General features: G+C 49.1%; 1 protein-coding gene across 1 annotated transcript in view; it reads right to left on the minus strand.

Moving 5' to 3' along the window:
* The window catches only part of BARD1 (BRCA1 associated RING domain 1), a 46,667-nt gene extending 43,222 nt beyond the window's left edge, over nt 1–3,445 (minus strand). The window contains exons 1-2 of the mRNA XM_075153738.1: nt 3,278–3,445; nt 3,087–3,143 (exon numbers count right to left, since the gene is read on the minus strand). Of these exons, the coding sequence (XP_075009839.1) occupies nt 3,087–3,143; nt 3,278–3,429 (209 nt within the window). The 5' untranslated portion in view covers nt 3,430–3,445. The remainder of the gene's footprint in view (nt 1–3,086; nt 3,144–3,277) is intronic.
* Between the last annotated feature and the right edge of the window lie 9,299 nt (nt 3,446–12,744).

Genomic DNA, 12,744 nt, shown 5'->3' on the forward strand with positions numbered 1-12,744 from the left:
ATGTCAGGAGATGATCAAGGCAGGGTGGGTGGGGAAGCAGATTTACTCGGCAAGGGTCGTTTACCAGTTGTAGCTTCTTGGTAATACTACTCTCTCCATATTAGCCTAAAATCTTTTATTCATTTGATTAGTCCCATCAGAGGACCTTATGATTTGCCATCTGAACTGCAACATTCAAGGGCCATTGTTATTTCTCAAGTCCAATCTATCCTATTAAATATAGGTTATAATTTCACATACCCAAGACTGAATTAATTTCAAAAGTCTCCGTTACCTTACCATCATGTAGCACGCACAATTCTAGCCAAAGGTATAAAATTAAATGTGAGCAGATCAGGTTAAACATTCAGAGGAATAGAATGCAAGTAATATCAAGGCACTGCTACCTGGAGAGGAAGATCAAAGTCTGTGCATCTAGACTCGTAAACATACAGTCAGCTTGGAAGCTGACAGTCATATGCCCCAAAACTAGCAGCATATCCGTTAACAATATCAGAATTATAACTACCACCACTTTCCTTAAGAGGAGAGTTATTTTCAGGCCTGTTCTCTGCACTGGCATCTCTCCCACAAACACCACACAAGTATCATGCCTTCGGTTAATTCCAAGACAGGAAATTTGGTATGTAAAAATTGCTGCCAGGTGTGTTTTGTGCTTTAAACAGCCTGCTCTGAGCAGCAAAGCACCTCGCGGTTGAGACATTGCTATGATCGGGAGACTGAAGTACAATTCTTGGCTCTGACATATTCTAGATGACATTGACAAATCACTTGGGGCAAAGATAAGAACTGACCAGGTCTCGTTCTCTAGGAAAGTTGGCCTCAGGTCTCCCACGTCTGTAAAAGGTAGTGCAAAGGAAATCCAGAATGACTTTTATACCACAACATTTCCTAATTACTTCTAGCTGTTGGGTTTTTATAGTTAATGGATAATGACTGTAACTAACTTAGTAGAGTTACTCAGACAAAACTGCAGAAACTGATCTTAATAAATATCCCTGACCATAATAAAACCCATGCTGAGGGAAAACCAGTTACATTATGTGTGACCTGATTATTGCAGTTCATTAGTTTCATATATTTCAATTCATGTATCAGAAGCCAGCTCCAGCCATTCACCCCACTCCTACCCACGTATATTAATAAATGTCTGTCTTTAGCAATGGATCACAATCAGTTCATGTCAGAATACCGCAGAGTCAATCCATGCCCTACCAAATTTGCTTGTAAACAAATTAATTTAAATTTCCTTAGCTTTATTTAAAAAAATAGCCCCTATCCAAGACTCAGTCATCAAAGGACACATTAAATTGACGACTAAAAGGTCAGGCATAAAAAAAAGAAAAGATCAGGTATAAGAATAACTTGGATAATAGCAAATAAACTCTTTTTTTTGAGTAAGAAACAGCTGCTAATGAGTGCTTAAGATTCCTATTAGCTATTCTTTCCAGCCCCATCAATGCAAACCGCATCATCTTGTGATGTCTTGATAATTTTTCTTAAAAAAGAAAAATACTTCAACGAACAGTGGGTGTTTGAAATCTATCACCTAGAATACACTGGGGTTATCCAAAATAAAACCACAAGGCCTTAGATGCCCAACAACTAAACAATTACTTTTATTAAGCCACCCTTACGCTACCGTTCAGCGATCCACACTACACCTGAGAGAAAAACATTTTGTAAGATAGATATGCACATATTTATAAATAACTTGTACAAGCTTCTGGGGATTATTTTACCAAGTACTCTGTGGAGAGGTAGTACAACTGGAACAAATAACAAGAAATATGCTTCAGACAGCAGAATCTTCTACAGCAATTAATGGCCACACCTGGGAAAGAACCCACGTGTATGCATGGAAATAAATCATTTGTGTATCTTTTAATACATCCATACTGGGGGGAAGAGATGCTGAGGGCACCTGTCCCATAATCAGCTACTCCTTAAAAACCAAGAAAATCTTTTGCTAGTATTTTCCTTTTCAGGCCTTCAACACTTTAAGTTCCCATTAGAAAGGTGCAGCTGAAGACAGGGAGCGAATACACAGCCATGAGGGAGGGTCTTCCTCTGCTTTTATTGACATAGTGACTACAGTATTAACAAGAGGCAAAGCTGAATATCTCGACTGGCAGCAGAGGTTAGAAAGTGTCTATCCTCTCCACTGTAACAAGCATAGGATTTTAATAGACAGCTCACATCTGTGCTGTGCAGAGAAACTGTTTAAGATATATGACTGACCTTTTAACTCCCCGTGTTTGCATCTGCATGCCGTGAAGAGCAGCGACATACAGGACAGCCAGAAGATTCCATCACCTTCCCTAAATGAGGTTCTGGGGCACGAACATTTCAGACCCTGCCTGTACTGACGATGCAGTGAGTTGTCCTAAGACAGGCCAAGTGAATACTACCTCCTCAGACCTGCCTCGTTAGCAGGATGTTTCTAACTTAACTCAGTTTTTTTTAAACACTCAGATTATTTGACAGACTATAAGTAGAGGTACTCATGCTATCCCAACATGTTTGGATGGACAAGAATACAGGAACAGTTACAGTGACAGATCTGAAGGAACAGAGCCATTAGCATAGCAGAAGGCCACAGTAATGACAAGCAGCACCCAATCCTCTCAAGCAGGGCAAAACCCCCTTGGAAACAGGAAGCATCTTTCCAGGCTGCTCTTTTTTGTTTGTTTTGAAGGGAGGAAGAGGAAGGAGTTGGAGATGACGAGAAGAACTGGAAGTTGCTTTCGCCTCCTATCCCACTGCAAGTGGACACCCCCCCCCATCAGACTGAGGGTTCCCTTTACATCAGGCAAACATCCTGAAGCCTAAGCCAGCACTCAGAAAGCCAGCCCTTCGCTCTAGCGAGCCAGACGCCCACCCCAGAGCAGTGCGCTGGACCTACTGGGGGATAGCAGCTCCCGCTTCCCTCTCCCCGGCCAGAAAGCACCACCGCTGCCCACCTCCCTAAGGCAGCAGCCCTTTCTCCCAAGGAGGGCGGGAGCCTCGGGGCGCCCTTGGAAGGGCAGCGGCCCGGGGAGGGAGGCAGGCGGGGCGGCCGAGCCGTGGCGCACCACGCTACTTACAGGCAGAAGACGTGCTCGCACTGCCCCAGGGACACGGGCTGCCGCAGGATGCCGGCGCTGTGGGCAGAGGAAGGAGAAACGCGGCTGTATTAACACATACACAGCTCTAAGGGCACAGCGCCAGCGGCGGCTCCGCTCGCCTGCCGGCAGCCGGCACGTAACGGCCGCGGGGGAAAGGGGGCATCCGTTACCAGCGGGAGCAGCTCAGCGCCCTCTCCAGCCGCCCCAGCGCGGCGCGGGTGCGGGCCCACGGAGGGCCGGGCGGCGCCATGGGGTCGGCGGTGAGGGTCTGGCCGCCCGGGGCCGGCCGGTTTCCCGAGCGGCCGCACAGCACCTCCCGCATGGCTTCCCGCCGGTGCTCCTCCGAATTCCCCGCCCGCCACCACTGCGCAAGCGCCAGAGGCTGCGCGCCCGCCAGCGCGCATGCGCTTCAGGAGGAACGGCGCTCACCGCCCCCAGACCGCCGCGCTTCCCGCGCTTCGGGAGCGGGGCGGGGCCGCGCGGAAAGGGATGGGGCCACCCGTGAGGGGAGGGCTGAGGAAAATGGCGGGCTGGCCGGTAGCCAGCCTGGAAATCAGGCTTGAGAGACCTCAGTAGCAGCCGAATCAAATTCCGAAACCCGATGCGTCTATATACGTCTTCCCAGTATCTGCCTGTCTATAACAAACATGTCTAACGCGGCACAAACATCTCCTACCCAAACAAGGCCTAAAATGGGCGGGCGGGCGCGGCGTCGCGGTGCTGTGGGCGTCCTCCCCTCACACCCAGCACATAGCCCAGGCAGGGCGCCAGCCCAGTGACGATGCCTTTCCGCCCAGCCAGTAAAAATTTAATTTTCTTCCCTCTCTACCACCTGTTCACCAGCTTTAGTCTGACGGAGATACTTCACCAGTCACCGTTACTTTGGGTTTTGAGGGTGTTTTTCCCTCAGCCTGTGCATCCAGTAGCACCTCAGGCTTCAGCCCAACCTCCCACTTTTTACAGGTTGCTGTTTTTGCGGTGGTACCTCCATAGGCGCACCCCCCACCTTCCCTGTACAATGTAATTACTGAAGCACATAAAGCAGTTATAGCAGGAATATATCACTTTCAGGTAGAAATACTCCTGGCCAAATAAAAGATAGAGCAGGAATGCCAGGAGCGATTTATAACAGGCTTACTGACATTTCGCATTGAGAAGCTCCGCTGGTGAATAAGCATCAAGCCATAAATCTCGGAGCAAACATGATTAAAGCGAGCGAGTTATTCTTTGAGGGAACTTCATCATAAAAGAACACCGCGGCATGGAGCCGCAAAATTTGGTTGGCGACAGTCATAGAAAACGGCCGTCAGAGCAGCGTCCCAGCAGCCCGTCTGTCCGAAATTTCGGTGGCGTTTCTCGTCCCACGCCTCCCTCCGTTTGCTTCCCGTGGGTGGATGGTTTCCCCGCGTCCACGCTCGCCGGGTGAAGTAAAAGCAGCGAGATGTCGGGGACCGCCGCTGAGCGATGGCAGCCTGACGAGAGGGACTAATTTGACCGCTGGTGGCAAACAGGGGCGTTTTCCACAGCTCTTGCCTCATCTAGAGAGGACTTCTGCTTAGGTGGGTGTTAAATCGGAGCTGAAAACATTTCTTAATAAGTTATCCTTGTTTTCCAAGAAGGAGGTTCTTCAGTTTTCAGGTTTCACACTCCTCTCCTTCGGTAGGTTGTTCCCTCTGTAGCTTCTGACCACCGGGGATGTTTTAAATTGGGATTTTTTTTTTTTTTCTTTATTTATGGAAGGTTAAATAGTTATCTTTGCTACTAACATTAGCCAGAGGTGCAAGGAGATCAACGCCACACAGGATGGGGAATCGTGAAATCTCTCAGCTCCATTGATCCGAGAAAATTGGCAAGTGTCATCCAGGGCAAGGTGATGTGTCACAGGGTGAAACACTGTCACGCTGATTTGAATGGTAACGTGTTCAGCCTTTATTAAATCAACGTCATTGTATCTCCTAACCCGCTTGACCCCAGCAAACACCGTCTCGGCTTTCTCTGGCTTCATGATAACTCTTGCTCTTTATCCATGAGAAAGGAAACTGTGGAGGTGTATGGAAGGTCCGAAGGGTTAAACAACAGCCTTTGCGGGTGAAGGCTGTTTGTTGTCATCGACAGCGCGGTAGCTGCATCTGTGCGCTTGGATCCGGCTGTGAAAAGTATGGTTGTATCTCCGTAATAGCCTGTTGCTTTCTGGTGCTCAGGAAATCCCCCGCTGTGCTAATAACACTGAGCGGTGTCCCCTTTGCTAACGGCCTCTTGTCCCCGGCGGTGGGGATCGGCAGGCCTTCTGCCGCGGAGGGAAGCAGCTCTGGGGAAAGAAACAACAGCCTCGGAGGTGAGCGTGGAAGTAAAACAAAACCAAATGCAAACCGCACCTTGTTAAGAGAGACATGCGTAGGTGTCGGATGCTCCTGGGCAGCAGGCGGGCTCGGGCGTATTTCTGGCAGGAGCTGACTGTGGTGAGCTGCTTCAGAGCACAGTGTCCTCCTTGCCTACCTTGGGGAAGGAAGGGGGCAGGGAGAGGTGCCCTGGGCCCTGTCCTGCCCAAAGGGGAGCTTGTCCCCAAGACCAGCGAGGTCGGGGACCAGCCCATCCCATGGTGTCTCTTCCCGTCCTGTGCGCAGGCAGGAGAGGGGTGCAGGAGAGGGGTGACAACGAGGGACGCTGCTGGACAGGGCACCCTCACTCCCTTCCCTGCGCTGCAGAGGATGGAGCTGCGACAGGGACCTGCTCCCTCACACCACCGAAACCAGAATAAACTCACAAAATAAGCTAAAACAGTCATTTGTCCTTTAAACGTGAACAGTTGACAGATGCAACCTTAATGTCCTACTCCGTCTTACTTGGCCGTTGTGCGCTCGTCCTGTGCTCCAAAAAACCAGCGCCCGGCGTCTGCCGGTGCGCCAGGGTTGCTGGAAGATGGCAAAAGGCCTTGCTGCCGAGATGAAACTTTAACGCAATTTGAAGTGTTCAGCACAGGTTACAAACAACACTTGATCCATAGATCTCTTGAGTCAACCTGGCATTTATGTTCACAAAATATGAGATGCCGATATATACTGTATAGGACAATAAAACAGATAAGTATCTTGTCTTCCTTTCCTCCAGCTGAAATATGTTTAGTGTCCCTCTCAATAAATCCACGTGTGTGCGTGTAGTCTCCATTGTGCTGAGACATTATGTGCGAATTTACAAACATTTACAACTAAGTTAAACTGAGGCAAAGCACTGCCTTGGGCAGCCAGCATCTAACAAATACTTGTGTTCGAGAAAGATGTAAAAGTCACAAGTGATTCATTCTCCCTAATTTTATAAAGGTTAAGGAGTTGGCGCTCTTGGAAATCTAAGAAACGTCTTCCTCTGCAGGGAATTACTGCAACCAATTGGACAGTCACAAGCAAAAAAAATGATGCAGAGAACAGGGGGAAGCGAGAAATATATCTCTAAATTTGGTTTATGCAGTATTTGAAGTACAAGTAAAGCCATTCCAGGCAGTGTAAGGCCCACACACTTTAAAATAAATTTGTTGCATGACAGAAAGCCAGTAAAACGGTTTCAGCAGTGGTGTGATATAGTGCGACAGTCACGTTCGGTACGTGCATGAATCAGCAGCTCTGTACCCCGCCGAGGCAACGATCATCTTCGCCGTGCTAAACTGATAATGTGATTTTCAAACAATGCAGGGCTTCGGAGCAAAACCCACGCTGAAGGATGGGGCTTGGCTTCCTGGCTGATGAGGAAGATAAAAAATCCTCGTCTACCTCGTGCTTCATTTCAAAGCCTTGCCCATCTGGTAAAGACCCTTTTATGTAAATACACTGGTACCTGACATTTTATTCATTAGCGAAGCTCCCCAGCTGTTTTTCAATAAATATACAATTATTACGTGATTCATCATGTACCGGCGAGGAGCGTGCAGAGGGAGGCAGTTCCCTCAAGTCTCAAAAGTCAGTTGTTTTCCCAAGAGCCAAAGTGTCTGTGAAGGGGGGGGTCCCTCTCCTCTCATCCACCCGAGTACCAGGCACATCCCGAAACCACCGCGCCCCACCAGGGAAGGGTGCTCAGCTTCGACATGCCGAGCGCCCAGAGCAAGCGACAGGATGGATCCACTTCAGCAGAAGATTGAAAATAAATGAGAGGAGGAGCAGCCTTACGCTTTGAATTCCCTCTTTCCCCAAGCGTCTGAATCAAAGCCTTTAACAGGCTTAGTTTGCTCCTTGGGCCACCCCGCTGGGGCCAATTCTGCTGCGCGCCCAAAGCCCTGCGAGCTCACCGTGGTCTCAGAGGCATCGTGGGCTGTGGCGCTGACTTGGGGCTGCTGAGATCATGTGGCACAGCAATTGGTTAGGGCCATTAGACTAGCAAGTTTAAGATTTCAAATATTGAGGGATTTGATCCCAAAAAGGAAATAATAATAGTAAAAAAAAGTCTGTTACGCTTTCAGACTAAGCAGCACAGTCAGCATTGCATTACACAGCATTAAATTATTAGTCGAGTGTCGATAGCAGGAACATCTGCTGGTGTTAGACACGGCATTTTTAATTAAAGGCAGCAGCAGAGAAGCCTGCGGTTCATCGGTTCTGCTTTCACCGTGTGAGTTGCTAAATCCGAAGGGCACTTGTACAAAGGATGTGGTCAGAGCACATGCTCTGGACCCGGCGCTGCAGAAGCGCGAGTGGAAAAGCAGCCGAGGTGACAGGTAATTTACACCTGTGTCCGCCATGCCCGTCACTTGGCAGGAGCTCTCCGTGAATTCCCAGCTTGGTCAAAACTGCGGGGGATTTTACAAAATTGAGATTAGCTTTCTGGTTTTTTTCCAGAAGAGAGAGAAGAGGGGTTTCCGACAGAGAAAAGCAAAGCAGGAGGAAGCTCTGCGTCCAGCCATGCAGCTGGGGACCACGTGCAAATCTTTGCTTCAGCGGCTGCTGATGCTCCCCTGCTCCCGGGGCTCCCCACCAGTGCTGGAGTGCACGAATGGATGGCACCATATCAAACAGTGCCCCATGGGAGTTTTACCTTCCAAAGGAATAAAGGTTTGAACAGGGAATAACTTGCACCCCCTGTCAGCTGCCCACCCAGACCCCTGGCTCTAAGCAGGTCAAGCAAGATCAAAAATCACCATCAGACCTGGGCCAGGAATTTGAGTGTGGCTGGAAAATGCCCAAAGCCCCCGGCAGCGTGGATACATCCAAGAAATGTGTAGACAGAGCCAACAAAAAAAAAGCCTTCTTTCCCTCTTCCACCTACCACCACCCCAAGGCAGTCCCACAAGCCTGGGTCAATGCTAGGCAGTCTCCTTTGAAGGGGCCCAGCATTTCTGTAATAAAATCCAAATTTAAAATCTATTTGCAAAAGGCCAGGTCCTAACTCAACTCAGCGGATGGGCACAGACGAGGAGCAGAGAAAAGCTCTCGTCTCAGGGTATGGATGGCACAAACGTCAGGCCCCACGGACGCGCGTGGCTGCCTTCCCGCTAGCGTGGAGGGGGCCAGGATTTCCCTCGATGAGCCCTGCAGATGGTGTTTGTTTGCTCAGCCACGATAAAAAAGGAAAATATTTGGTGCAATCTGCTAACAGGCAGAGGCAGACATATGGTCGGTGCGACGCAAGACTGGATGCTCAGGAAAACGCAGTCAAAGCTTTGCAGCAGCTTTTAGACGTTGGATTACCCATGAGTTGAGTGGGATAAAAGTCCAAGGAAACCTTTGAAGAACTTGGGTGCAGGTTTTGTACAGTGGCTGCTGTGGCTTGAACCCTTTTATTATTAGCCCCACTGTAATTAGTCCTATTATACTATCCCTATTGTACTAGAGTTATTACAATTAAGCCAATTTTAATTAATGCGAGCCTCAGCTCTGGCTCAACGCTTGGAGAAATTCTCCCTGGTTTGATGTCTGTTCATCTGGCACGCACAAAACACAGGTTAAAAGCAACAGAGGCAATTAAAGGCAATCGCTTGCGCGTTCGGACACGGCAGAATCAAGGTGCGGGTGCAGCATCGCTTTTGTTCTCTCTACCTGTGACTTACGAGCCTGTTGTTAAATGTATTGTTGCAGCATCAAGCCTGTAGGAAATCTTTGGGCCACCCCAAAACATAAAATCCTTTTTATTTCCCTTTTAGTTCAATTTTAAAAACCCAAATCCTAATTCTTCTGATTTCTGTTTCCCAAATACCAAGGCCCATTTCTTAATCGGGACAAACCCCCAGCTAAGGCAGCGCTGGTGACATTAAAGGTTTCGGCGAGGTTTCCTGGCTGTGCCGAGGGGGCGATGGCAGCAGCAGACCACAGCTGCAGAGCTGTGACACGAGCCATGATGGGACTCTGCACCCATTTGGAGTCTCTGCATCCATCCGATCCCAGCGGAAAATGCTGAGGGCAGCACATGCGCCACTGTAAACATTGCTTTTTTGGGTGTTGTGGGTTGTTTTGTTTTCTTTTTTAAAAGGAGAAAGCAAGAACATTTCCTTTCCATCAAGGTGCCTTTGTCAGGATTTAATTCCCTTTTTCCCTGTATGTCTCCTTTTGAAGGAGTACAGCCGAGTGTCCCTTTGAAGTCCTTGCTTTTAAATTTACCTTTTGGTTGCCCTGTGTTCCATGAGGTCAGTCAGGGCTCTCCACACCGTCCGTCAGGGCTCAGCACCTCCAGTTTCATCAGGATAAAACAGATTGCTGGGACTGTGTGTGCTGGGCTTGTTTCAGGTAGAAATTTGCTGTGACTTGTTAACAACAAACCTGCTTCACTTTGAAGAATTCAAGTTATTTTGAGGGGGTTAAGTAGACACCTCTGGCTATGCCGAAGTGCTCAAGGGCAGGGACAGATGCTGTATCTGAGCACCGAGATGGGGATCCCTGTGGGGCGAAGCTCCATCCCCACCAAATTCAGAAATGCTCAGTGGGGAGGGATGGGGCCACCTCTCCAGCCCTGGCATGAGCTCCACACCCAACACGCCGGGTACGGTCATAGTGCTGCCTCTGCTGACCTCGCTCTGATGCACGAGCGGCTCAGCCCCACCTTTTAGCTTGAATAAAATCAAATCAGGGAAAAAAAATTAATATAGCAGCAAGGAGTATAGCTGGCATTTCTGGAGAATATGAAATGCGTGGGTAATGCTCCTTTAATTTAAACTAAAATGCTCCTTCCCTGCTAAGCCTTGCTTCCAAAGGCAGGAGCAGAGGGCTCCAGCATCCCACAAAACCCATGCCTCATGCTTTTTGAATATAAAAGCCAGACCTGAGCTGCAAATGAAAAAACCAGGAAAACTACGGGGTTACTACAGCGATACACAGATGCAATGTAGTACCTGGGAAACGCCAGCCCCATGCCCTGCACTGGGGCTGGAGGAAGGGCTGGGGGGCGGTGCGGAGAACTGCCCCTCCGAAAGGTGTGGGAGACCTCCCGGTCTTGCTTTTTCCCGAGGTGCTGAGTTAGCGTGTAATCGCAAGGCAGATTTTGCTCAGCTGCAACTTGGCCTGAACCGTTGCACGCCCTCACATGCAAAGCCCACACAGTATTTTCCCGACTCGCTTCCTAGCAGGAGGAAACTAAGGAACAAACACCCAGCACATCTGTATGTGTTTCAAGTAAGGGAATATATTTTTTAAATAGGTAAGAATATTCTTTTTTTCTATACTAATCCATACTAAATCCAAATTAATATGATAGCAGTTCCTGATGATTTATGTTGTTATAATAAATAACAGCCACCGCGTGCCGCTTAGCTGGTGATTAATGATCCTTATTTATAGTGTGTTCAGCTCCGGTCTGCAGTTTACACTTGCAAACATCAAAGGAGAGTTCAGCTTTCGTTTTCTCCTGTATTTTGAGGCCACGTCGTAAATCCTGTACGAGCAGCCTTGACAGCTGCATTTTAATCCACAAATAGGATTGCTATAAACTGCCAGAAGAAATGCCAGTGTGACCCGAGAGCCGCAGGGGCTGTTTCCCTTTGGCCCGGGGGGCACAGCCGGCTTTGCCAGCCTCTGCGGGAAAGAGTGCCGAAACCGTGGTGGCAGCCGACACCATCGCACCCTCCCCTCCGAGTTACCAGGGTCTGTCAGTCGAACGTACCAAGCACCAAGCCCTATTTTTGTGCTCTGATTTTCCTATAATCCCTCCTCTCGTTCACTTCTGAGGCAAGTGAGATGGTTTGTGAGCTCCTCTGCAGAAAACCTCCCCTCCCAGAGCCTGTGCACACCCCCAGCCCTGCGCCCACGCTGCTCCATCCCGCTGCCCTCAGCCATCCCAGCCCCAAAGGCTCCTTTTTCCCGCTCCACCCCACAAACAGGCCCTTGGGGACGGGAAAGCCCAGAGGCACAGACCCTCCCGTTTTCATTAGATCAGTGCTGAGCACCTCAGCCTGAGTGGATGGAAAAACAGCTTCTCATTTTTTAAGATGATTTCAAGATCTTGTATAACCATGTAGGCTGGCGTGCTCCGTTACACGGGCCAAACAATCTCACCCGGTAATTTCTGCTTGAGTCAGAGCTCAAAAACGCCAAGGGGGGTGGGAGGGAAACACAACACAACAGCTTTGATTTATCAGGACGAGGCTGACGAGTAACACAGAAACTTAGCAGTCCTGGGATGACACCTCTCTCTCCCATTTAACTTAGCGTGAGAAGTGGTGGTATGTTGTGCAAAGGGGCACTACGTTAACGGGTCATATATGAGCTGATTTCAAGCGCTGAAATTACCCCGCGTAGGATATTCACAGTGGAAAAATAACCCCTATAACATCAAGACTCTCCAAGAGAGCTGCGGAGATTTCTTGCTCTCACAGGTCAGGGCTGAAGCCCCACTAACGCTCACCCAGTAATTACATTTTTCTGTACGCCAGCAGAGTTATGTTGTTTTGGCACATGGGATTTCTGTAAGGCTGCAATATCAACTCTGCCTGAAACTGCATCCCTCGGCTCTGCTGCCTCCACCATCAGCAAAGGCAGGGCAACACGCATGGAGCAAACCATCCCGTCCCTCCTCCAGATCGCCGTGGCTTTTTCCAACATCTCCATCCCTGCAGGCACCTGGGAGCCCAGCTCCGGCACATAAAGGACCTTTGAAGGTTTGGGCTTTTTTTTGTTTGTGTTTGGGGTTTTTTTTGTTGTTGTTGCTGTTCTTTAAAACACTTTTTCCCAATTTAAAACTGAAGCTTGATGGGAGAACAGTTCACAAGCAGCCTCCACAAACACATCCTTGTACCAAGCGTGCGTACGCTGCCTAGTTTTCAGCCCCAAACCTCCCGGTGAACGTCCCCATTGCTGCAACCCCGTGGTATTCCCTAATCCTGTCCAATTTCACAAATCCCGGTTTATAACCCAACCCTGAGGAGCAGGAGGCTCCGTTTAACCCAGCGAACCTCAGGCAGACAACCAGAGTGGTTTATAACAAAGGTACAAGCTTTGCCTTTACTGCCATCCACCGATGTGTGGCAAAGAGCTGTTTATGGGTAAAAAATAAGCTGCTTGCTGAGTCTATAACGAGGATGGTCAAATGCTGAAGATGTAGAAGGCCGGTTAAAGGAGAGGCCTCACCGCCCATGCGAGGGAGAAACCCATACAGCCGCGCCGGCACATTCACAGGGGGTTATCACAGCGTGAAGCACCAGCCAGTAAGTAAACGCTCCCTTTGCGGCACT

This window comes from Calonectris borealis, chromosome 6, assembly GCF_964195595.1.
Source record: "Calonectris borealis chromosome 6, bCalBor7.hap1.2, whole genome shotgun sequence".
Classification (NCBI taxonomy): domain Eukaryota; kingdom Metazoa; phylum Chordata; class Aves; order Procellariiformes; family Procellariidae; genus Calonectris; species Calonectris borealis.